This window comes from Octodon degus, unplaced genomic scaffold, assembly GCF_000260255.1.
Source record: "Octodon degus isolate 3935 unplaced genomic scaffold, OctDeg1.0 scaffold00063, whole genome shotgun sequence".
Lineage (NCBI taxonomy): Eukaryota > Metazoa > Chordata > Mammalia > Rodentia > Octodontidae > Octodon > Octodon degus.
The window spans coordinates 460,180-487,974 of NW_004524639.1; the positions used below are offsets into that span (position 1 = coordinate 460,180).

General features: G+C 41.7%; 1 protein-coding gene across 1 annotated transcript in view; it reads right to left on the reverse strand.

Moving 5' to 3' along the window:
• Positions 1 to 1,231: 1,231 nt before the first annotated feature.
• Rab38 (RAB38, member RAS oncogene family) overlaps positions 1,232 to 27,795 on the reverse strand; it is an 82,659-nt gene continuing 56,095 nt past the window's right edge. Inside the window, exon 3 of the mRNA XM_004634473.2 lies at positions 1,232 to 2,091. Within this exon, the coding sequence (XP_004634530.1) occupies positions 1,939 to 2,091 (153 nt within the window). The 3' untranslated portion in view covers positions 1,232 to 1,938. The remainder of the gene's footprint in view (positions 2,092 to 27,795) is intronic.

Consider the following 27,795-nt stretch of genomic DNA (forward strand, 5'->3'; position numbering starts at 1 on the left):
CTGGGATTACAGGCATGCGCCACCACGCCCAGCCTATTATTGCTTTTGTTGAATGTGCTCTTGGGTCTTAACCAAAGCGCTGCCCATACTTAGGTCTTCACATCTCCCCCATTCGCCCAGGGGTTCTACAGCAGATAACTAAATTTGCAATAACATGTCTTTCAAACTCAAGAGCAGAGGCACTTCCTTGAGCCTTTATCCAGGCCACCTGATGGGTCTTAGTAACTCTGGTGCTGTAAGTCTCCCACACTGTCCATCAGTCCTTGATGTCACCTCGCTGGTGGGTGATTCCAGCTTATGATAGTGATCCATGACCCAGGACCAGAACTTGCCTAACTCATAGTGGGTTCTCTCATAGCAAAACCCTGAAACAGTATTTAATGATTGCAGCTTATCTGATGAACTTGTAAAGCGTGAGCAGATGCATTCAGAGATAAGGGAGGAAAGGAAAGGAAATGAATACAGATCAAGTAAAATACGAAGATCTCCTCTGTGGGAACCAAGGGCTGATCTTGCTGGGACCTCTGAAAGTTCACAGGACATGCCTCTGAATGTTCTTTCTGTTGATCCCCCAACCCCTCCTAATACAACCTTCCTGGCATCTCATGGCCAACTGCTTCAGGGACCAGAGAATGCTCTCAAGGTATTAGAATAGGAGGTTGTGTGGTCAATGCTTACAGAAACAGTGGAGGCCAAGACTGTCACAGTAGAACATTGAAAGTCACCTGCTACAAAAGAAAGTGCTCCTGGAGGGTCTGCTGTGTGTCAGTGGAAAACAACATCATTAAAAATAGTAGCTTCCTGGGCTGGGGAGATAGCTCAGTGGAATAAGTACTTGCCTGGCAAGCTCAAGGTCCTGAGTTGGATCCCTGGTACCACCAAAACAAACAAACAAACAAACAAAACACTAACTTCCTGTAGCACATTATCATCGCAACCACTGGGTAAAACAAGGTGTCTCTGTGCATGTTTTAGTTCTCACTTTTAACACTGATTCCAGTGGTACGTTCCTGATCAGGATGTAAAACGTGTTCCTCTGGTTAACTAAAAGAGGTATGGACATGATTTTCTTTCTTGACCTACATGCTGATACAAAAGTAGTGTCAACAGTGTAGATTCATCTCCATGTCTCATGTCCTTTCTGAACGAAAGTTAAGAAATAGATCTTGAGAGGCATAGTTACACTGTGAAAGAAATCCTAGTACTAAGAAATTTAAAACACTTTCAGAAATAGAGGAACAGCATCTTTTAATGTTTTATTTTTCACTTGTGAAAATATATATATTATATATTACACGTGGCGCAGAGTCCCACAGCTTGGTTTGGAGAAAGCTAACAAAGAGGCACAGGTAGGGGGCGGTTCTGTTCATACTGCGTTCAGTTCACCCAGCATTCGCGGTGTGGCAGGTGGGGACGAAGGCCGCGAAGGCACGGCAGCCTGTGTACAGGACTCTGAAGAGCCGAATCATAGCAGCACTCAGGTCTGCAGAGAATGGAGGGCGTCTCTGAGGAACACACTATCTCTACCTAACAGGCCTGTCGGGCTGCACAGAATGAAATCTGAACAAAGACACCCTGCGACAAGGCAGACAACACTGCTTCACTCGACAGCTTCATTGCTGTCTCTCTTCTCCTCAAGTCTGAAGGCCTTTGCTGATGTAAAGGAGCAAATGCCTGGGCTCACTCAGCCCTACAAATGTTTGCTGGACAACACAACAGAATTTTGTAACAGACCAGATATTTTAAAAGCTTGTAAAAACTGATGGAGCAATAAAACGAAAAGGACATTGGCTACTTCTCTCTTACAGGAAACACTTAGGCAGAGATCTCTGATTTGCCACACTTTCTTAATCTGATGCTTACCCAAAATGGTAAAAAATGAGGCACAATGTATGGGGTCGTGGGCCCATTTCTAGCACATTCCAGCAGAGGAGCCCACTAAGATTTGGCGCAGCTGGAGCAGCTGACAACCTTGGGTGGGGCAAGGTGCGGCTTCACAACGTCCGGCTCTAGCGACTCCAGGAGGTCACATTCGCTGGCAAGGATGTGCTTCACCAGGCACCTGGAGGCTTCATCAATGTTTATGTTTTCCTAAAGGGAGACAAAACACCAGCTTTGATTGTTCAGCATTCTAAAATAGCTTTCAAGTGTCTCCTATGTGACATAAGGCCATCTCTGACCATTCATTCAAATACCAGTTTTGACAACTAGCCATGCATCTCACTTCCCCTACCCCATTTATTCCGTTAAGAACTCTAACTGTTAACCACTTGCAAAAGTAAAAACATTGTCTGAATTTTGTCAAATAGGAGAAATGCCACTTTGTTGATTCAATAGTAGACTGAATTTGTTGGAGGGCAACTTTCTTATTTTCACATAGTTTTACAGTATTATACTGGAAAAGAAGCATAAGGTTTTTTAAAAAAAATTTACACCATTATATTTCTTGCTTTCACTGCAATAAATGCAGATATAAAGTACATAATTGTTGAGCGACTGAATGCTGGGTAAAAGACAATCTGCATTAAATGTTAGCTTTAATTCAAAATATAACTTAATAAAAAGGCCGGCCAGATAGCTCAGTGGACTAAAGCGCCTGCCTAGGTAGATGCAGCGACCAGGGTTTGATCCCCAGTGTGCCATGCCAGCCCAACCCCCGGGCATGTTGAGAGCATGATTGAGACTGGGCATGGTGGTGCACACCCTTAGTCCAGTAAGAAGCATAAGATTTTTGCTATAATTTATTATCTCCTATATACTACTTCTGTGGTTTTGACATGAAATATAATTAATAAGACATCTTTTGCAGAGACTGTTAGTGGCTTACAGAAAACTTCTGGCTTTCTGGCTTCCAATCAAATGGTTGGAGGGAACCACTTTTAAACCACATAATCATGAGAACTTCTTTGGCCAATAAAAGGTGAGAAGTAACGCCTGTCTCTTGTTCCAAACGCGTAAGAGCCGGGGCCTTGTTCCCGGGGCCTTGTTCCCAGGCCTTTGGTCTCCGGTCCCGCAGTTACAGAAGCAAAGAGATGAGCATGCTCTCGGCGCAGGTTTGTGAGGCAGGACCAAGCAGCTGTCCCACCAGGTCATGGTCGTAGGTGGAGCCTGAGGGAACACAGCTGCCTTTTGTTCCGACCACTGATATCTGAAATTGTTACCGCGCACTACCTAGGCAATACAGATGGATTCAATTCCTTAAAGGAAAATGTGAAATAACAAATAATCTCATTTCAAGAATGAAATAAACTTTAAAGAAAATATGAAACACTCCAATCTAAAATGCTTTATTTTATTTAACTAATCGACAATAAATTTCCCTTTTTCTATGAGTCAGACAATGAAAACAAGGAATTCTACATACTGTCAGAACACTAAAATAATTATGTAATTATTTCTATCAGAATCTGCAGAGCTTCTTTGATAAGTGTTTTTTTTTTTTTTCTTTTTTCTTTTCTTTTTTCCTTTTTTTAAATTTGGTACAGGGTCTCACTCTACAGCGTGGATTCGTAGTGATCCTCCTGTTTTCAGCCTCCCAGCATTGGGATCACAGGAGCGCACCACCACATCCGGTCTGCATGGCCGGCTCAGCGTCCCTGGGGGCAGGCCAGCGAGGCCTGTGGTGCTAAGGATCGAACCCCGAGCCCAGTGCTCGCCTAAGCAGGAGCTTAGTTTGCTGAGCTATCTTGCTAGCCCTTAAGTATTTTTTCTTATAAAATGGTTTTACTACAGTATCTCATTGTCTGATCTGAAATGGAATTATTTCTTGCTAATTTTTGTCTATATGTCTAAGTTGTTGATACATGGTAAGACGGGGCTTGAAAAATGTGGGACACCGAGATGCCTTCCAGATGCCTCATGACAATGGCATTTGCACTACTTTGATTCCAGTTTAATTGTTCCTTTTGTGTTGAGAAGCAGTAAAATCCTATTCCAAACACCAACTGTAAGACGAGCATATACGTTTACAGACAAGGAATGCTCGGAGAGGCTACAGGCTTCCGCACAGTCACACAGCAAGTGGGCTGGAAGGTCCTGACCGCAAGGTCTGTCTTTCTTCAAGGTTGTTTGTAAGCTCACAGGCAGCTGCCTGGCAAGCCCAATGACCCAGGTTCAATCCCAAATATTGCATGCTGTGCCGGTCCTGGGTCCCCGGGGCACATAGTGCTGGCCTGAAACCAGATGTACTGATGCACATTTGTAAATCTCAGTGCTGGGAAGGCTGAGACAGGAGGACCACTAGGAGTCAGAACTGCGTAGTGAGACCCTGTATCCAATTGAAAAAAAATCACATGCAGTAGCACATGCAAAATATTTCCCTGGTGTGAGACCTAGAAGATGCTAAATAAGTCTCACATTCTTTCTTCTTCATATAATGAATATATTTATATGACAGAAAAAATAAGCTTTAAACATTAAAAATGATCCTTCTTCCATACAGTATAAGCTAGCCTTGCCAGTCATCTTATTTTTTAGCTTCAATTCATATATTAACATGCCTGCTAAATAGGGTTTTCTTTCATTACTGTGAAAATTGGCAAAATGTATTAATGAGTACTTAAAATGTTAGTATGAGAAAAATCAATGAAAGCCCATCCTTATTATGAGAAAAACAACTAAAACCTAAGCCCCATTAGTGCCAGCCCAGCAGGAGCATGCCAGTAAAGCGCTGTCCGTGAAGTTGCACACACCCGGTGGAGGCTAGCTGGCATCAGAACTGGGACGTGGGGCCACAGGGCTGCCGTAGGGCATGGGGCTCCTGGAGGCACGCGACCACGGCCAGCTCTCGGTGGAGACCGGACGGGTGAGCAGAGCAGCACTCTGTGGTCTGAGCCACTTCCACTGCTTTCATTCACATCCCTTAGGTTTTGCTGTGTACCAGACATACAGAGATAAGATGATGAACAAAGTCCCATTCCTGACTGAGCTTACGGACACACGAGACTTGTATGAGCAGAAAGGGTCAAAAGGAACAGCTGATGGCACTTGCTATAGGCCTGGACTCTTACGTTGGTCAAGTGAAGTCACGGAGGTGACTGTGCCCATGAAGGGCCGTAACATAGTGTCAATGGACACATACGTCACTAGGCAGTGCTACACAGACACCTAACACTCTTTTAACAATTTAGTGAATATTTACCATGTGTATACCATGTACACCAGGATGCCAGTTGATACAGTACACTATTTTAGGTTGGAACATTTAGAAGGATGTCAAGAAGAGAAAATTCTATTATTTACCACCATATTTGCCGATGCACACTACAAGAAATGGAAAGGGCAGAGTGTTCCAGGCACAGATGTGTTCATACACAAATGTGCGAACTGGGAAAGGTATCTTAGGCACCCCACGCCTCATTTTCTCCATCCATAAAGAGAGTAAAAAATCTGCACATAAATGTAAGCTAATACAAATGATGTGAAATACTTAGTGACGGGAACATAGTACTGCATAAATTGCTAAATGTTATTGATACAGTCTTCAATACCATATATTTATATCTATATCTATATCTATATCTATATCTATATCTATATAATTTTTTTCTATGCCATCATTTTTTGGCTCAGAGAACTGAGATCAAGAAATAAGGAGTGTATGGCCAGCCAGGAAGCTCAAGGACTAAAGTGCCTGCTTAAGCAGGCTCAGGGACCTGGTTTGATCCCCCACCTGCCGTGCTGGCCCCACCACCAGCGGTGCACTGAAACGGCAACTGAGGCTGAGCGTGGTGGCAAGCACTTGTAATCCCAGCGCTTGGGAGGCTGAAAACAGGAGGATCACTGCACGTCCGATCTGTGTAGTGAGACCCTGTAGACCCTGTACTTAATACATTAAAATAATTAATAAAGCACTTGCTTTATCTCTGGTAGTTGCTACCATTTGTTTTAATGAAATATTCTGTGAGGAATTTTAAGCCTGCTCCTCCGGTTTGCTTATTGATATAAATGAAAAGACTCTGAGCAGCGGCACACAGCCACCTACAGCAGTCGGCGCAGCAGACCACCTCGTCCTCCTGCAAGTACACAAATAAATCACAGTCAGGGGCAGGCTGAGTGTACGTGACTTGGAAGCTGTATACTGTGTAAATTGCACTTAGCGTGAGATGCTTCTGGGCATGTGGGTACTGCACTCTACAGTAAGCACCAGTAAGCACTTGCAGGCAGCACTTCCCGCTTGGGCCGATGGCTCTGCTTCACGCCATCACTCGGAGCGCGCGAGGCGGGTGGCGCTCATGGACGCCAAGCGGCTGCATCAACTGGACTGCATCTGATTGGCCAAAGAGTCCAAGGCAGCGTTTCATCAGGTGGGCTTTGATCATCTGTGCTGGCCTGGGGCAGAACGAGAGCAGCTCCTTCCTGCTGCTGTTCATTCCTCTGGTTTAGACCCGTTGGCTGTGACCTCAGTGATGGATAGAAAGTCCTGAAGTGTGTTTGGAAGCGTATCGCAGTGCCGAGTGGCCCTTCCTGAGCTCCTGACCACAGGCTCCTGCCCCTGCTGTGCTGGAACTAAGTGCCCTGTCCATTCTGTTCCCTTCTTTACTTTGGAAATATCTTAGGAGAGCTGAATGAGCAGCCCGCTTCAAGCTTATACTTCAAACGCAGCACAGCTTCCTTAGCGTATGTGCTCGCTGTGGTATGTGCTCTTCTCCTCAAACTCATACCCACTTAATCTGGTTAATCTGTGGTTAATCACTCCTTTCTTCTTTTTTAAAAAAAAAATGATTTAAATTTTTTTTTTTTATGTATTTAGTACAGGGTCTACTGGGTCTCACCACACAGATCAGACTTGTAGTGATCTTCCTGTTTTCAGCCTCCCAAGCGCTGGGTTTACAGGTGCACAACCACGCCCAATCTCAGGCACCATCTCAGAGTGCTCCCGGGGGTGGGGCCAGCAGGGCACCCCAAGGATCGAACCCCAGTCACTGCACCTGCCTAAGCAGACGCTTTAGTCCACGGAGCTATCTGGCCGGCCCTGCAAGTGTTTTATTTATGAAATAATGTTCACCTTCAATCCTCACAAAAATCTGTTCGGAGTTCAACAACCCCATCTTAAGGGCAGTGGGGCACAATAACCTTATGTAGCTTACATAGAGCAGAGCATGAACTTGGGATGCTCTTTAGGACAGCCTGACTGCCACTTCTCATCACCCTCCCTGAATATCATGTGACAATGCCTCTCAGGATTGAAGCAGACAATAAAAGATTTACCTTGAAATAAGCAGTTCTCAATCCTGGCTGCACATTCATGTCACCGTGGGGATTTTCAAAGTGTACTGCCAGGATCCCAGATGCTGCCCTGGCTGGCTTGGACTGCACCTTAGCATAGGCATTGCTTTTTTAAAAAAGATTCCTACTTATTGAAAATATGCATCTAGTTCTGAGACCCATTCTGATAATTAACCATGTCTTTAAGAACCACATGCTTTTTATTTCTTCTGTGGAGTTTCTGCAAATATAACTTTGTACAATGATTCTTTTTTTTACGGAACCGGGGATTAAACTCAGGCCTTTGCACTTGCCAGGCAAGAGCAATGTACAATGATTCTAATCCTCAGTGACTCTTAACTTACCACAGAGAAAGTCATGTGAATCTAACCATCTGAGGTCCCAAGTACTTGATAGTTCTTCAGTTAACACTTCAACTATATGTCTAGTGGCAAATTATTTGACATTTCACCATTAGTGCCAGAATGAAAAAAAAAAGAAAAAGAAAAAGAAAAGAAAAGAAAAGAAAAGAAAAGAAAAAATCTAGAAAACCTTTGCATCTGCCCAGTTAGAAGCTGGCAGAGAATTCATTCTCCCATAATCTTTCCAAAAACATCAACTTCAAAATACCAAATGTACCAGCAGCTCCTAAGTTAGGGCTCTACATTCCTCAGCTCTGTAAAATTTTAATTAAAGCAGATGGCCTGCTGGATAATAACATCAATGTAAGAATTCTTGCATAGAACAGAGGTGCAAACATTCCCCCTGGAGAAGACTCGGTATTTATTTATCGAGCACATTAGTGCCAAGTATTAAACAGCTTTCAGTTTCCTTCAGTTCGCATCTGTCAGAACACCCCTCCAGTGGACTCCTACACTTTGGCTTGCCAAGCACCTGTGTCCCCCTTCCCTAGCATCACCACTGCCTGCACGTCCCTTGGGAAGCCCGCTGCACTCCCAAGCTTCCATTGCACCCTCCCCATACCCAGACCCAGGATCTCAGATATTGTTCTCAGGACGTAACATTCCACTTAATTTCCACAATAATGCTGATGTGAAAATCAATGCTGTTTTTACAGAAAAAAGAAGTTTGCAGAATGATGTACGTAAGGTCTCAGGGATAGTAAATGTCAGAACCTGGTTTCAAATTCTAATCCTCAAAGCTTCTATATTTTCCTTTTTTTCTTTCTTCCTATCTCCTCACAGTTCATGATCACTTTGTGAACATGCCCAAACCAAAGTGAACAGCATGCAAAACCCACGGTTTTGCCTTCCACCACCCTTCTCCCAAGAAAGGAAGGAGTAAGCAGAGTACGTGAGGCACGGAAGCCAGGCCTGAGTGATGCCCTGTTTTCTGGAAGCTGCCAACTTTAGCCTAAGAAGTACTGGGAGGACAGATTAAGCCATGTCATCATTGATTTTAATGCAGGACAGGTACACTGTCAGCTTGAAGACGTGGCATATGGAAAAGAAACACACAAAGTCATCTACACCCTCCGTGGGACAAGCCTTCCTCAACCCCTCTGTACCTTGACCTCAGTCTCTGTCATTGTAACATTCCTTTTCCGCTTTTTCTGCATGACTTCAGCTTGTCCCCTTCTCTCCCAGGGATCTTCTTGCCATCACTCAAGCAGCCGTGAGAAATCCCCACCCAGAGTCCTAGAGGATCCTTGCCAAAAGCCAAAGAGGCAAAAGTTTGACATCACAAATTCAACCTGCCCTTTTTGACACACCAGGAATTGTAAGCAAAGTGAAGCCAAGGGACTTGCCCGGCACCCCAGAGGCCACTGAAGTTCCCAGGAACGCAGGCTGGAATGCGTCACCTCTCTCACCTCTGCTGTCTGCAGCGCACATCCAGATTTCTAGAAATATTTATTATCTTTCTGTGTGGCCTTCTCTCAGCACTACAAAGTCTATTTTGGGTTTTTCCTGGCTCTTTGTACTCACTTCCTTTAACACTAACCACTGCTACCATGCTGCCTATCATCTGTGTTAGTGTTGTATCTAATTATATTTGCATTTCTGGCTCCCAGCAGGGTAAAGGATCTTTAAAACATATTTCCAAAAATAAACAGCATTTATGAAGAGCTTAGTGTAAACCAGATAGTCTGGAAGCACTTTGGCTATGTGACATAGATGAACCCTCATGAAAACTGGGTGAGGTAGTAGAGGTGAAGCAAGCTCCTCGTGATTACACACACAGCCAGCCACTGTGTGTAGGATATCGGCAAAGTCCAGCGCTGTCAGACGGCGGTGTCAGCTGCCAGCGAGGAGCCCTGCCTGGAACCTACCCCTCTGCACAAATTTCTGTTGATAGCCTGAGGAGTCAGGGCTCCTAACCTGTTGCCTACTGTTTTTCTTTCCAAATCTCAACAACTATAAACAAGAAATGTACAAATTGTTACGTTTGCTCAATAGCAATGAATTAATATAGTGGCTTTTAATTTAAATGTCCTTCAAGGACACTAGCGCATTGTCCGGTTTGCCACTTGAACTCATCTCTTTTAAACTCCTGGTACTTAGGAAAGCTCAAGTTCACTCCCTTCCCGCTTCTCTTACACGTATTACAGTCTTCACATTAGGCAGGCGTGGTGCCGAGCCTCCTTTTCAGAGTTTACACTTGGCAGTGTAGAGATATGCTTGCCAAATCCACTATATAATGTTTGATTTACCTTAAATGACCATTAAGAATCAGAACACCCATAGATTCTGTGTCTGCTGGCACTTTGTATTCAATTTTGTTGTTTTAATTACCTTTAATGTGAGCTTCTACTGAAAGTGCTCCAAAGCGCCAGTAATCAGGTTTGAAAGGGAGAATACATTCAAGCTTAAAAGCTATTATCTCGACCACTGTCCTCTCACTGCCGGGACAAAATACCCAACATCCAGAATTAAGGAAGGAAAGGTTCATTTAGCTAACAATTGGTGGAGGTTTCAGCCCACACGTGCCTGGCTCCAAGGCAGAGTGGCTTGTGGCAGAGGGCAGCAGTTTATGGCTGCAGAAGACAGCAAACAGCAAAGGGAGGAGCTGTGGCGGCAGCCGCCAGCGAGCCTCTTTCCCCTCCTTACTTTGTAACGCAGAGTACCCACCCCAGGGCGGGAACGGCACACCCACAACCCCATCGCTGGAGCAAGAGTTAGTCACCAACCCTAGAACCTGCTCTATGACTGCATGAGGTTGTGGGGGAAAACTAGACACAAACCATAACATCTATCATTTAACCAGACTTAATGTACCCCGCTGATGAAGCACAGCAGCTTTCAGTTAAAATGCTTGTTCCTTTGTCAGCCTGAAAAGATAAATGCCAACCAGGAATTGATATTAATAGTAAGAATTACTAACATTTATTCTGAATTAAAGCTATCTGTACTACTCCACCCACAATCTCATTAGCACACCTGGGAGGTGTACGCACTATTGTTCCCAAGTTACAGAGGAGGGAACCAAGACACATAAAATGAACTATCAAGCTAGAGTGTTTGCCAGACTAAATTCATTTAAAGTTTGTTTAATGAGTGATAACTCCAGATAGAAATATATGTTTTATAATTAAGCTTGACATGATTAAAGGTGTTTATTCTGGCACCTTTCTGCGCCAAGACTGCAAACTGAAGCTATAGGATCATCATCCCAGGAAGCAGCAGAGTGCAGTGGAAAGAAAGAAAAAACCTTGAGGGTTAAGAGTGATAACTCAGTTTTACTATGAGACCAAGAGCAAGGTGAACAACTCAGTCTTTACTCTTTAGTCAGTAAAATAAGGTCATCATATTTGTATTCCATGAGGTTCTTGTTAGAATTCAGTAATACATACACCTAAAACACCTGGACTTTTAACATAGTAGTCTCCTAACAAATGCGAGCTCCTGTCCTGTCCTTTCTTTGCCCTCTTCCTTCAAGTCATTCTTCCGGATCACTTCCCGGGGCATCAACCTCTGACCCATCACCCATTACTGGTCAACAGATGATAACTTGTTTGAGTGGATCCTTCACTGACACATTTCTGGAGGCACCTGGAGGGTCCCTGGCTGCATCCCATTGTCTGCCACAATGCCTGCAGATAGTCAATTGAATGAATGAATGAATGTATGCATGAGTGAATGACAATCACTCTGAAGAGTGATGCTGTGGTTTGTCTCTAGGTGTCCCCCTCCCCCAAAAGCCCCATGCAGTCAAGGGTTGACTTCTGGAGTTTGTGACTGATTATTGGGGGTGTGGATTCTGTACCTGCCCTGGGGCAGATAATTTGCATTACATTGTAAGGAGGGGGAAAGGCTGCTAGCTGTCTGGGCTGCTGCCATGAAACGTCGCTCTCCGCCATGTGCCGTCTGCCTTGGAGCCAGCTGAGCATGGACTGAACCCTCCAGTAACTGTGAGCTAAATAAACTTTTTCTTCCTTCTTTTTGGGTGCCAGGCATTTGTCCCAGCAATGAGAGAAGAGTAACTGAGAGAAGTGACAAGATCAGGTTTCAACTTGAAAAGTATTTTAGGTGTGCTGAATTCTGTAAACAGTGAAAAAGAAAGCATACTCTCCATAAAGTTTACTATACAAGTCAAACCTCCAGTTCTTATCTCGTTTTCTAGTGACTATCTGATGCCATTTCTTTCATGTAAAATTGGAGGAAGATGTTCAAGCCAGCTTACAAACCCTGCGCTGAGCTCAATGTGGCAATTAGGCTTTACATGCAAACAACTAAGCTGGAGTCCTGCCTTTTCTCTTTGGAAAGTAATTCTTTTTATCTTGGTGTTCTAAGGTGTCATTTTTTTCAGATATCTCTTATTATTTAAGAAATACAAATACTCAGTTACCTTTGTTCTTGCATGTAAGAGTTGATAGGATTCAACTGATAAAATTAGGAAAACTAAAAATATATTGGGTAAAAAGCAGAAGGTATATATTTTTATGGCTATGCATTAATATGACACATATTACTGGGCCACTATTTTAATAACTCTTCCCCTTAAGATATTCTGTGATATTGAATGAATGGCTGATTCTAGCTTAAAAATTCCCTTTGCGTCTTCAGTTTCTTTCTTTTTTCCCCCTCATATACTCTTCTTTTATCCAGATCTTAACAAATTGTTCAGTAGAATTTCTTTCTCAAATAGCACAAGTGAGGTCATTTCTGCCTCCATGGTTATAATGATGTTTGCTTGCACGAACACACATAAAACAAGAACCGTGGATACAGATGGATGGATAAACCAAGTTAAAGCAATTATCATTTCATCTCCTTTCTGCAGTTGCAGTATCGATGATACTAGGTAACTTCCAGACACTGACTTCAGCCCTGGGTCCTAAGATCTCCTCTGCCAACCCCCAACATCCCTAATGCCTTCTGCCCAAATTCCACAGTCGGCTGCCAAGTGCTACCCTGTTGACATTCTCAGCCTCAGGAACCTCTCAGAGACAGCAATCAGCAAGTGCTGCACACTGTCTTTGGCTTACAAACACACTCTCTTCTTGGAGAAGTTTAATAAGTCAGATTTGTTCGTAAGTCTCATCAAGTGGGTCTGATATGCCTTTCAAACAAACGCACAGTTATGATTGTTGACTTTATTAGCACCATGATCTTGTCCTTGTTCTCTCAGACTGTCCCAGTGACTGACTGACTGATTCATACTCTAAGGATGTGTATTATGTACCAGCTTTTCATCTCAGGCCAGTCTCTCACTTAGTTTCACTTTGGTTGCCCTGGGTGTCGCTTTGTGCATCCCAGTGTCCCCTCCACACCACCACGGCTTTCCTCCTGCTGCCACACATCCTGCACTGCCACACGCTAGCACACGCACTAAACACACAGCGGCACAGTGTGGCAACGTCCAGTAGACCCATAACTGACTTGTAGGAATGTTTGCAATGCAACAGCTGTTGGCATCTGTGACAATTTGCAATTTAAATATTTGCAAGCCAAGGATTGACTCTCTCTATATTTTTTCTCATATGGAATAATGTATCTTTTTCTAAATCCACAAATTTGTGATAGAAAAAAAAAGTCAGGGTGTGCATCCATTTGGTTGTTTTTCATGTAATACTTAAAATATAATGTAACTAGATGAAATAATTTACTATTTCACATATAATACAGCACCCTCCAGGGACCAGGTGAAAGGCTCTGCACTCTGGAGTTTAATGCACTAGGAAGCCCGTGATCAGGGGACGAATGTGGCGTCAAGGGCCTTTGTACTTCTGCCTCAGGGCGATGACGGACACGCTGCGCACCCCTCTCAGGCCGTGCAGCGCCCACCTAGCCCGCCGCTCACGGCCCCGCGCAGCCTCCTCCCCGCCTGCATGCTTTCAGCGCCGTCCTTCTGTAATCATCCCGTAATCACCCTTCACATTCTATCACACTATCTTCACTGCTCACCGCAGCATGGTTATGTTCCTAATTCGTCTTCACTTACCAGCTTAAAAAGCCTTACTGGCTCACACTGCCTGTTCAGAATAGATACAAGCCAACCAGTGTGACTCAAACTTAACTCTTGTCTCATGTCCTCTGACTTCCGTAAGCGAGGTTCCTACCGAGCTAGAACACGGCACCTTCCCTCCCTGTGCCCTGTGCGCTTGCCCCTCTTTCTGCGTTGTGAAGCATTAGAAGTCTTTGCTTTGGTTGTTCCTATTCTGCCTTCATCTGTGACTCTCCTGGGCATGCAGAAGACATGGATCTTTTGGAAATCTTTAGCTACTGACACCTAACCGATTCACAAGGATTTCATTTTATTATGCTTTGAAATATTGGATGAAATTCAGGCATATTCTTCAGCCTTAGAATCTTCTGGCACATTAAATATTTATCATTGGTGCATATTTGTTTAATATTAAGAAAAATAATGCCAAAGTTTCTCAAAGTTGTTAAGGATATAAAATGAAATATGTGGATGGTCTCAGCAATGTTGGGCACATACAACATGCACTGAAAACAAAACATGCAGGGTTTCATAACTAAGTCATAAACAGTAATGGCTGGAGCAGTTAATATATCTTTTCTTGGCATAAGAGGTGGAGGACCACCTGGGCAGCTCTCCTTGAAAGAAGAGAGACTATCTCCACTTTCACTGAGCCTGACCGTTTCCTCCTATTGTTCTGTACAGAGCTGGCCAGGACTTCTGTTTATCCTTCAATTGGCCTTAAGCAATGTGTACTGGTCTAGCTGAGGTGCTGGTGATAGTCTCTGAAGGTGGCGTGCGTGTTTCCCTGGTAACCTACACCTGCTGCTCTTTAATGTGAGCCGGGTTGAGACAGGACGGTAGAGCTAATGCTCCGCGGCGCCAGCTGGGATCGAGCCTCAGGACAGAGGCTGTGACTTCTTGGGGCTTGAAAGTCTACATCAGAGCTGAAGCACCAGACTTACCAAAGCATTAGATACTATATAATGCAGATTACTCTCTCTGCATATCCTCTCTACATATCGCAGAGGTAAATTTAGGCCACCCACCTAGCTCAGCTCATAGTAGTCTCTTTCCCACAATTCTCAGTCAATCCTCCTCAAGCCACTCCTCCACTAAATAAAACCAGGTGAGGCCCTGGGTCACTCTCTTGGTTCCGCAAAGCCATCTTCGTGGCTGGACTTAGAGCCCCTCAACTCCCTGATGATTGAAAATATAATTTAGTGTCTTTATTTTCACCATGGGTTGTGTTGTAAGTGGTAGATTGGAATCAATGTGATGGGATTCCAATAATGTAACTTTAGGATTATAAATATTGGCTTCTTGGACCCAGACGAAGATCTGGAAGTGTCTCTTACAATGAGATATCTCAATGTGAATTCTGGAGTTAAGACAATATGAGGGAAAAAGCATTTCATTGTTAAATAACCATAGACAATGTTAAGTTAAAATAATTGAAAAATATTTCAGAATTTCAGAATTTTACCATGTCACAGAATATGGATTGTGTCCCAAATTTACTCATTAAGGATATTATGGGGCCACAGAGGAAAGTGATCGATGATTGAGTGTGTGCCAAAGGAGAGTCACATGGAGAGAAAATATTCTCTCAGGCTTTCACAGGGAACACATTGGCCAAACAATGGCCGTGACTCATCTACATGGCTGACACTGACAGAGGATCTACAAACTGCGGTACAGGTTAAATCCTGAGGGGATTTGACTGACCTTATCAGATACAAAATTACATTTCTTGTTACATACATCTTGCTCTTTCTTGGTCTTAACCATCCAGCAGAAAAGTATAAAAACAAGGTATAAAAAGTAAAGCCATATTAATATGCTGATCTGTGAAAGGCTCAAGTCAACAACTTCTGACATTGCTGGTCCTACAGATAACCCACTAGTATTATGGACTACTGGATTACATGGGATTATTTTGCTGAATTCACACACCTACAATATTTTTTAAATGGCAAAGGAATACCCATCTGTGACAAAACTAAACAAAAAAGGGGATACAAATGAAGGACCATTTTGTATCTGTATATATGCAAAATAGTTAGGATAGATATGCAGCTACTTTCTCTTTATTCAATGAGAAGAAACATTTGTACTAATAGTGTTTGGACAGGATATCATGTCTGCATCTTGTACTATGAATAACCACTGTGAAGACAACAATATGCAATGTAATAATTATTGAAACTGTCTTAGTAATCGGGTTTTGAGACTGTCTCATTGTTATATGTTTCTCAAAATTAATTTAAAAAAAAGAATATGGAATGTGATTACAGTTTCCACATTGAATGGAAGCACCATTGGGGAGGTGGTTTATCATCACTGGTTGGATGACATGAGGGGCGCCAAAGCTGTGTGACATAATGACAGTAGACGAATTAGGAAAAGTCAGATTCAGGCTTTGAAAAGCTGTTTGGGTAAAAGCAAGCAGTCTCCCATCCCATAGCAGGAAAAGAGAGCCAAGTAGGCTTAAGTGCTTTTGCTGACCTAGCTCTTACCTAATGCTGCATCTCCGCTGCAGCAGTGTTTCTCTTTGCGCAGCCTGGCAGCTGCCGACCTACAATACAAGTGCTCTGTGCAGGGTGGTTATGGATGGAATAGTGAGCTGAAAGACGCAGGTGTTGACTGATTCCATATTATTCCTGTAGGGTTTTAACCCTCATCTGAGCTCAGCTACCTCCTTTCTACACCTCTCTGTTTGTATGAGCTTAGTTCAGATGATGCTTTTTAATACGACTTTAACAGAGTGAATACACACAATGCAAAGCTAGAAACAAGAAGCCTCATTGCTGACAGCAAGGCAGCCCTCCAGGCAGTGCCCACTGTGGTAGCCCAATGCGGATAACACCACTCCCAGCAGGGCAGGATTAAGCACCTAGTATTTCTTAGCAGTCCTCTGTAGTATCTATTACCATATATATTTGCAGTTATTTTTGAGAATTTCACCTTTTCATTAGATAGTAAATTTCCTGAGGGCAGAAGTGGGGTCCCACACTTGGAATACCACCAGAAGCTCCCACGGGGCATGTGAACACACAGACGCTCAACACTGTTCTGTGAAATGGAAAGAAAAATGAGGCAGCTCCAATTAAAAATCCTGAAACAAGCTCTCTATTGATATCATTGTAATGATGTTCTGTTACATCAGCACAGCTTATGGAGGGGGTTGGTTGGCCTCCGTGTTAGCCTTGAAATTACTGCAAACCCTAATGGTCATTGTCAAGTCCTCCCTTTGGTGGCAATTTCAGCAGCTAGGAAGGGAGAGAATATACACTCTTTGTCAAAACAAGACCGAAGATGACACTCAAGTCTATCTCCACCTTTTGACTAATATGGCTAAACTAGTTGGCAGTCTAAGAATAATGCTGCCTTAATGGGAAAGATTCCTCAGATTGAGAGGTTAAGTATAAGGCATATGTTCAAAAGATGACTTACTAAAGCAAGTGCACTTTATCAACTTGATTAGTCACAAATTCTTGGTTGCAAAACTCAGAATCTTGCCGAATTGCCTAGGCCATGTGGAGGGTAGCTCCAGGAGTAACGAACTGTGAAAAGTCTCAGGTCTCTCGAGAAACCTTAGGAAATAAAGTAAGATTGTCAAGCAGCATCAGGCCAGCTTCATTTTCTCCATCTGCTAGCAGCATTTTGCACATAGAGAGATTTGTATCCTCTAGAACAGCTTTGCCCACAAAGAGAAATGGTTTCCCACCCTCAACCTCAACCCTGAAAGCTGTGAAAAAGGATTCTGAGGAGCATAGCTTCAGTCACATGTTTACATGGAAAATAGAGCAACTTCAGTTCCAGGAGACAGCTGCACCAGGAGTGGTCCCTCTTAGCTCATGTGTACACAGTTAACCCATATGATGACTTGACAGACAAGGACGCACCTCCTGTGGGGGCAACTTGGGGTGGAGAAGTGGGGAACTGGAAGCCGCAGTACAAATCTGTCACAATTGAAACATTTTAAATCTGGAAAATGATGCTTCCAGATTTTTTTTATATTACTTTACAGACATTTGTATCAACTACTTCCATGTAGATATATGTATTATTTATTTATTTATTTGACAGAACCAGGGATTCAACTCAGGTCCTTGTGCTTGCCAGGCAAGACCTTATGCAACTCAGCTATCTCCCCGGCCCTGTATTTATATTTTAGGTAGATATAAATAGTATGTGATTTCTGTAAAAGAACTAGAAAAATATCTTCCATAAAGTTACACATTATCAAATAGTTATAAATCAGATTATCTTAATATATGGAAGATAAAAAATATATATGGAGTAAAGACAATAACTGGGGCTATATTGGACATGTAAAAAAGAAAACAGTGAAGAAAGTTGAATTGAAATTTAAATAATTCCTAAAAACTACCTTGATCAGAAAGGCATTGCTACGAGTTGGATCTAGATGTCGCCTCCCCCCAAGCTTCATGTGGTCACAGGTGAAGGCCTTTCAGAGGTGGCTGAATCTAGAATATGAAATGCTAGGATTAAAGGTGTGAGATTACTAAATCAGCCCACTGATTGGCGTGGCACCACCTTAATCCCTGTAGCCTGGATGCAGCACAAGGGACAAAAAGAGAGTTGTCTTGTTCCTTTTTGTTTGGCTCCCTTCTTCCCGCCATGAACCCTTTCTACTCTGTGGCGTCTGTCTGCCGCACCACTCTCCCTGGAAGGCAGCCGATTGCTGACTGAAGCCTCTGTAAACTGTGAGCTAAATAAATCTTTCCTCTTTAACTTTGGGTGCTAAGTATTTCTGTCTCAGCCACAAGAAAAGTAGATATGACAGGCACACAATAATTCCTCAATATATTTTTAGAAAAAAAAGAATTAAAAAATTTCTTGGGAAAGAGAGACAAGAACAAGAAATTAAGGTTTCTTGAAAGCAAGTAGTAATATTTAATCATGTGTTCAACCTTACATAACTATATCTGTTAATCTGAGCATCAGATTTGATGATAAAAATAGATAATATATCAACCATTGTTATTTTTGGTTTGAAAATCTGTAACATATGCATTCTTATATGTTACCCTGCTTCTGTATTTGTTTCTGATTTTTGTCCTTGTTTTTGTTTTTATTTTTCAAAATAAAACAATTAAGATTAAAACAAAATTCTTGCAATTCGGTAACTAATCTCAGTTCTTACTTCTTGCTTGTTTGGCAGAATTTACTAACTCAAATGGATTCCAAAGAATAATACTTTTGCCAGATAAAAGACACATTTGGCAAGATTCCATCTCTATCCGGAAAGCGTAGCTCTCATCAAGAAATCAGCCATCCACAAGTGCTGGTAAGGCTGTGGGAAAGGAACCTTTTTCCACCGTTGGCGGGAGTGTAGACTGTGGAAATCAGTGTGGAGATTCCTCAAAATCTACAACTGCGGATTGCATTCGATCCAGCTCTTCCCCTTGTTGGTATCGTCCTAAAAGAGTTAAAATCACCACACCACTGTGACACACGCGCACCCCTGCTTACTCCAGTCCACAGATGAATGGGTAATTAAAATGTGCTGTTTATGTGCATGGGGTACTAGTCTACGTCAAAGAAAGACAAACATGAGGCATTCTTAGGTAAATGGATATATTTTGAGACCATAATTTAAGGGAAATAAATCAGAAACACAAGTTTAAACACATATTTTTTCTCTCATGTGAGAAACCCACAAATGGTAAATAAGGGGCAAAATGGAGAGCAGTTATTGGGAAGTAGAAAGAATTTGTTTAAAAAAACAGGAGCAGGAATAAGGGAGGAAGTAGGGAAAGGGAAGGGAAGGGAAGGTTTTTTTAAATAGAGAATGGAAGGAGAAAATGGAAACAAAGTACTGCAGCTCATGGCTCGATGTCCTCCCAAAGCCTTACGAGGTCATAGGAAGGACTTTTCATTGGTTAGTGGATCTGGACAGTATGGTGCTGGGATTCAAGGCTGTGCTGTTACTTACTGAGTTATCAACTCAGTGATCACTAATGGATTCAGCATGGTTCTGGGTGTGGATGACAGGAAGGCTCACCCTGGACATGGGTGGCACTGCCCCAAAGTCAGGTAGACTGAGGGGACCCCAGGGAGAGGTTTCCATCTCCATGCATGCTCCTGAGGTTCTGCTTTGTTGGTTCTGCCTGCCAAGGACTGTTTCCCCCCAGCAAAGCCACCTTCCCTGGTGGCCAGCCAACCATGGAGGGAAGCCTCTGCGGACCATGAACCAAAATAGACCTTCCTTCCTTTAATTTTTGGGTGTTCAATATTTTGTCTTAGCAATGAAAAAGTAAAGCACAAAGCTTTTATAAATGGGGAGGGAAGGAAGGGGTTGAAAAGAGGGAAGGGGAATAGGAAAAGATTAAGATATATTATGAGTAGGTATAAACTTCTCATGATGAATACACTTATTACGTATGGAAAAAATTTTTGAAAAGAACACCCAGAGGAGGCAGACTTACACAGAATAACTACACTGTCTTCTCTGATAAAGACTGTGGATTGAAGAATCAAGAGACTGCCTTGTGCATCTGCTAATTTAAGAATAATTCCCCTTACAATGCTCCTTTAGACAAGGTGACTTTGGGTTGACTCCAAATAAAACAGTAGATTTATATGGATTCAAACTGAGGACTAAGTGTCTAATTATGCACTTCAAAAGTCCTGAACTAGGGCCAGCCAAGAAACTCAGTGGATTAAAGAGCCTGCAAGCAGGCAGAGGTGCCAGCAGTTCAATCCTCTGGGCCTGTGCATGCCCCGCCCCACCCCCCAGACATGCTGAGATGGGGATTGAGATTGGGTGTCTTGGCACACGCCTATAATCCCAGCTTTGGGAGGCTGTAAACAGAAGAATCACTGAGTCAAATCTAATAGTGAGACCCTGACCACCCTTTAGATCCTTCCCTAAAATATAGGAAAAAAAGTCCTGAACTGATTTCTGAGTGTGATATGTCAATAGTTTGATAAACCTATTCCAAAAAAATCAATACAAATAACACTCTACAAAATAGATACACAGTTATGCATCTAGTCGAAGCGGACTGAAGCCTCACTGCAGCACATGGTGCTTGACCTGTAGTCAGTCAACACATCTGCTCAGTCCACTGAAAAGAGTGTGTGGACAGATGAGGCATCAGGTAAAGGAGAACAGAAAGGGGTCTTAATTCCATTCCATGTAAACAACAGCAAGAATTTGAGTCAAAGAGAAGTCTTATAGAAGACTGTAAGGCTGTGCTGTAGTGGAAACTAGAAAAGAAAGCAGATGACAAAAATGTTCAACACTTGAAAGTTCTTAATAAATGTCAAATTAAAATTCATTTTGAACAGCGTTTGGCAAGTTGCAAAAGCTGGCTTTCCAATCCAGATTTACGGAACATTTGTACCCTTTTGTGGACCTGAAATTTACATTTTCATTTTAAATTATTTATATTAAATTTGAATATCACTAAGTAACTTAAATGTGGTCAAAACTTTGCTCCAAACAAGATACTTCTCATTTATGTTAGGAATCCTAGCGATTTAAAATGCAATACATTGTTGATAGTATGGAAAAAGACAATCATTTAACCCTCCTAGTTAGGTTTTATTAAACCACTAACTATAGTAAATAAGTCCAATTTTCACTGAGTTAGAGTAAGAATAAATGTTATATAATTGGGTCAAACAACAATACAGAATGATATTACTGTTAAAGAATGTAAACCCTCAGGCCACTCAAAGACAATCTTTTTAGACTTGAGCATTAAAGAAACCACTGAATTCCAGTCTTGGTGCTTTGCAAATCTATTCTACCTCTATGATTTCCCTTCTGTGTCATTATCCTCCAATCTAAATATGAGAATACTAGGAGTACTTGGTCCTTTTCCATATTCTTTAGGTCATTTCAATGAGGGCTTTAACTATAATCTATATGTTCATAACACACCAACCTATATATACATCCTGAACTTACTATCGATGATATTGCTTACCCTAGATAGTTCAAAATTATAAGAACTATGAAAGTTCCACGGCAAAACTTCTTCTGCAGCAATCTTTAGCAGGCACCATTATTCTCACAAAATGACTCCATTTAGTTCAAAGAAAGGGATTTATAATTCTTGACTGTTATGTCATTGTCTCCTCTATACTTTTGCTAGAAGAAATAGTCACTTCAGAAGACCTCTGGGCTCAGCAAGCTAACCCCACCTTTGAGCACTGCTTCAGCATGTTAGGTCAGTGGACAGCGAGAGAGGAGTGGCTGCTTCTCTTCACTTATGTCTAATGGGGTATTGATTTCCCCCAATCCTGGTAGAGTCTCCTAAGAAATCAATACCTCACTAGCAGTAAAGCAGACAGAGATGAAATGTAAGGTCCTTGGGGAGTAGGACTGTCACCCACAAATCTAAGAAGACTTCAAAGATAGCAAGCAAGACACATTAAAGACAGCAGAGTATCAAAAAACATGGACAAACAAAATCAATACAGAAAACAATGAAGTAACAGGTGGGAGAAGGCAAACTTTCTTCTAAGGAAATTCCTTCTGAAACTAAGAAGCAACCTTTCCCAGAGGTGAAAGAAAGGTGACTTCACTGGTATTGGCAAGGGACATACAGCCTTCTCATGTCTTTTCTAAGTAGAAAGTTGGGATAGAATCAATCACATATGAGTTTAAATCCTACATAACAGGCACACTCAGTCACTGTGGGTAAGACACTTAAATCTTGCTATACATTAGTTCGCACATTATAAATAGTACAAATGATAGAAACCAATATTAATGTTAATGTTAAAATAAAATAGAATAATAATTTATATATTAATTAAGATGGCATTTAAAGTAAGATGATCAATTAACAAAGTGGCAGAGCATGGGCACCTTCAACTTAGTATAGTACAAAGAAATGTGTTCATTTTCTTTTCCTACAAAAACTATGCAAACATAATTTGTTTAGATGAAGTATTCCAGGGGCTGAGGAGATAGCTCAGTTGAATAAGTGCTTGCCTGGCAAGTGCAAGCTCCTGATATCAGTCCCTGGTACCACAAAAAAGTATAAATACAGTTTCAAGGATTAAAAGAATGAGAAAATGGGCATCAGCAGTCAAAGGATTTCGCCACACATTTAGAAATTTGGAAATAATGGAGAAGTAATGTGTAGATAGTAAGGTCTAAGATTGTTTGGGAAGTTGATATGGACAACAAAACATTTAATTCATGTCCACAATACCCAAGAGACCCAACACTTATACATTAAAAAATAGATAAAAGCAGAGGAATGGATGGAATCAATAATAGGAACATCATTCCATTCTCACTTCATTTTATGTATATGCTACCAGTTAGATATCTATATCCTGAGTTAAATAGTTGTTTTTCCTTTGAACAAATGGAAGAAAGGTGACATGAGACACCAATTAGTGCACCTGCCAACCTGGTGCAGGGCTTAAAACAAAACAAAACAAAACAAAACAAAACAAAACAAAACAACCAACTGAAGTCTTCCCTCTGGCCCTAAACAGGAGAGAAGCTTATTTCTTCAAATAAAGAAGCCCTAAGAACTGATGTTTGTAAGTTGCCAGTGTCTACCAACCTAATGTGAAACCTAGGTATTAACAACCAACACAAAACCCACAGAGCATAACAGGGAAACTGCTGACCCATCCCTAACTTTTTACCATAAATTTGTACGTTAGCATAATACTAGCTTGCTTCTTGTCTCAGTACCATGCTCTGAGGGATACAGAAAGCAATCCATGTGTTCACCTACTCGGTAGGATGAACAACAAAAAGTGTGCAAGTGGGAAAGGGTGAAAAAATGGGATTTTTACCCACATTGTGCTCCAGATTTTGCTTTTATTTACCCAAGCATTAGAGAGGGCCCGATAGACCCACACTACTCCAGGACTGGTTAAAAAAGGTTTTCTTTTGTTTTTTCTGGTAGAAGTAGCCCAACTCAATACAAGGGCACATGACAATCCAGATTTGCAAGTTTTGAAGGAAGTCAAAAATTAATCATCAGATTACTCATACATGGATAAAAAAGATAATACATTAAGGTCAAGTACTTGCTTTCACAACAGAAGGGTGGTGTGGGTGTGTGGCGATGATGCTCACACGGGCCGTGTGAACCACTGTCACTCCTGTGACAGTGGAATGGAGCAAGAATCAACCAATGCACACACCTCTTTGACTCAGATGCTGAAGAAAGCAGATATGTGAGTACATATTTGACCAGGGAAATGTTGCACAATAGCCGTGCAACCAAATGGAACAAGTTAACATAGAACTAAGTCCCAAAATATAGTGAGTGTGTTGGCAGGAATGAAATGCATTGGACTGAATGCCAGCATCACCATTCGGTACTGAAAATCGTACCAGGCAAAATGCTAGAAGATGCTGTGAAACACGGATGGGCCGAAAGGCAAGTAAAATGTCTGTATACACCAACGGCCATATTAAAAATGGTCTTGTTATGACACACGCTAGCTGAACTGAAAGCATTCATAGGTCTGCTGTACTTAGCAGGGATTTCTCATGGTAATTGCAGGAATGTAAAAGAATTGTGGAAAGGTGATGGGTCAAGCGATGGCATACAAATTCATGCCTTTGTAGGTGTAAAAGATTATATTTTCACTGTGGACATTTATCGTGGAACTCAGCCATCAGGTTCTTATTCACATAGTATGAAACTGAATGAGGTTGTGAACAGATGTCTTCCCCATCTCCCAAACTAATCAAAATGTGGCTTTCAATAATTGGTTTACCATTTTCCAATTGATGTTACATTTGCTAACAGCATATGAATTGTCGAGGAAATATACACAGAAATGGAGCAATTGAAAATGAAATGTTGCAATTTCAAACACAGAGAACTGTACATTATAACCTTTGGATTTTAGAAAGATTTACATTGGCCTCGTATATGGCAAAGAAAAGCAAAACCAGTATTGTTGATATCAACATTGCACCATGATGGAAATACTGAAAGGGAAATCTTTACAAAATGAAAGCCTGAGATGCAAACTTTCTACAACAAAACCAAAGATGGAGTAGATATTGATGTGTCATGCAGCTACTGTGGTGTTACTTGGACATAAAGAAATAACCAATTATTGTGTTTTATCTAGTCCTAAACATGTGTGGTATAAATAGTTTGATAATTTACAAAGAAAATAACAAGTGCAAAATATCATGGAGAAATTTTCTTAGATGATTGGGATTGGAACTCATCAGAGATCACTTACAGCAGAGGAAAATGTGGGACAAAAAAAAAATTGTGGAGAACACTAGTGAGGTGAGAGGTGAACAGGCAGGTCTAGTATCCAAAAGACCTACTACAACCAGAGTGAAACCAACAATATGTCAAGTGCCCCTTCTAAGAAAGGGCAGAAAAACAAAACCTACCTGCTCATCATTGTAAGTGATACTTGTGTATAAAACATGTAGTTGTCACATGTGAAGGCTGCCTTGGGTGTGACAGTTGAAGCAAAAGTTATTTCTGTGGTAGACTTTTGTTCGTGTTTAAATTATAGTTTATATAAGATGTTACCTTTTAGACTTTGTAAGCAAGTCAACAGTTCAAGTGAAAATGCTGTTGTCTCTTCAAAGTATGTAACACTCATCACATACTTGATATCTGTTTTAGTGATAGCTTATTTCCCTGCTAAGTGCATGGTGTACACCATAGTAGGAAGCTCCTGGCAAAACAGAAGAGAGGTAGTAAGACTGCCACATAGGAAAGTAAAGCTAAGACTACACGCAGTCAGCGTACGTGAGACGTGTGCATGGAACATGCCATTATCATGTGGAAAGACTGCGTTGGGTGTAACAATTACAGCAAAGCTCATTTTTGTTGTTGAAACATAGTGGTGTTTTCACTGTAACTCATATCGTAATGTATTTCTCATGATATCTTTCGGGTTTTGAAGCAAATAGACAGCTAATGTGAAAATGTTGATGTCTACGCTAAATGCACAAAACAGAATTTGTACTTAAGAGTCTGGACTTTATTTTACTGATATTTTATGTTCTTGTTAACTACTCAGTACATGAAAAGAAATTCCTGGCAAAACAGCAAGACCACGGAGAAGTCAAGCATGTCCTACAAAAAGCCAGGGAAGCAACAGGCATGTGCCACCAGTGTGAGCGACACGTGAGTGTGGAATGTGCTGGTGTCATGTGTGCACAGCACTGAGTGTGATGACTGAACTATACACTAGATTTGTAGAGTTCTATTTGTATTTTCATTGTAGTTTATATAAGAACTTATTTGCATTGTTCTTTTTTTGACTTTGTACACCCCAAACAGTTGATACTGAAAATTTTGATGCTTTTTTTTTTTAATAAACACTCAAAGATTCAAAAAATTCAGTATTTTGTATTTGTGACTTTTTCTTGCAAGGAATCCATTGCTGTGTGCAATTCAGCAGCACACAAGCTAAACTGAAGTAGTGGCTATTTAATATAAACTTCATAATATTAATAATTCATCAATAAAAATGTTCTAAATAAATGTGGGTTGATCCCACGTCTCTGCACCTTTCTGACCAAGGTGCTATGTCTAGCAAGCACCCCTTATGTACTGACTTTAGTTCTGTTTTTGAAGTTCTTGCTCCTGCACATGAGTTGTCTGCAAAAGATCCTCAGATGTTTAAAAAGGATTTTAAAATAAAACAAAATGGAGTAAAAAATAACTCCAATGAAATACATTATGTGAGAAGCAAAAAGTAGGCTATTGAAAAATAAATTCAGGGTCAGGGAGATGGTTCAGTAGAATAAGCACTTCCCTGGCAAGTGCAAGAGACAGTTCAAGCCCCAGTTCCACAGGGGGAAAAAAAAGGAAAGACAGAAAAATAAATTCATACTCTCCAAAATGTATTACAGTCTTAAACAAGAGTAAGGTGTGCTGTAAAACAACTAAATTATACAAAGAAGCTCACTGAAATTAAAACTATGACCTCTGAAATCCACAATTATAATGAAAGAATGATAAATTAAGTCAAGAAAATATGCAGAATGAAAAAATATTACCAGTGCTGACTATATATGAAAAATTAGGTTGGCAGATATAGTTCAGAAATTTATACCTAATCAAGGCATCTTCAAAAAATAATAAAGAAAATAAATGGTCGAAAACTCCCAAAGAAACAAGAATCGTCAGACTGTAGGTTTTCACACTGAAAGGACTGACAGGGCTCGGAGGTCCAAACAATGGATAAACAATGGTTCGCGTAAGCCACGATGTGGAGCTACAGACTGCCAGGCCCAAAGAGACCACCGTGTCTCTGACAGGTAACAGAAAACTGCTTGACAAACAGCTTCAAGAATCAGCGAGGTCTGAGGGCTCCAAGCAGCAATGCTAAGGCCAGTCTATCGCAGATGCACCTGTTACTACTTTGCTAAGACACAGTAAGCTTATTTTACCTCATATTTTCAGTTCGTCTGCCCATGACCAGCAGGTCACAGGGCAGGTGTGGCACAGTGACAGCCCACAGTGGAGGAAAGTGTGCTCACATCCTCGTGTCCGGGAAGCCAAGAGAGAAGCAGCAACACTCTCAGCGTCTGCTACCAGCTGCCTGCCTCCTACAACCAGGCTACATCTGGCAACAGAATATTCAGCTGTGAACTCATTAGTAGATTTAGAAAGTTAAAAACTTGCCTTAACCAATAGCACAACACTACTTAGATCTCCACCTTCACAACAGAGCAACGCCTTCTTCACGCTATCCGACCCCTTTAAAACTAGAACTTTTTACTTATCCAGAAACTGAAATTGTGTGAGGTTTAGAAAGTACGCTTGAAGGTAACAAGGGCGCTGAGATTCCCTACGATGAACCTAGAGCTCTTCCGCAATATCTGCAGGCAGAGCCCTCTCCGTCAGCACATAAGCCAAGAGTATGAGCTGCTTTTTCAAAAAAAAAAAAAAAAAAATCTTCGGTACTCAGGTTTAATTGCAGTGTCGGCATTTGACAATAAATGAGTGGGTTCCGATGTTAGTTTGGTCGCTCAGTCTCTAAAGGCTCGCCATTGCTTCCGCGGAGTCAATTGTAAGCAGCTGCAGCGGTGCTTACGCCAGAAAAACAAGGACACAGAACTGGAATCCAGGGAGACGGCGACATCACACCAAGAGGGGCAAATGAGAGCTGCAGAAGGACACCTCCGTGCCGGGCCTACAGGGCTTCGCAAAGAAACTGGACGCGAGCGTGAAAAACAGAGACGCTCATATGAAG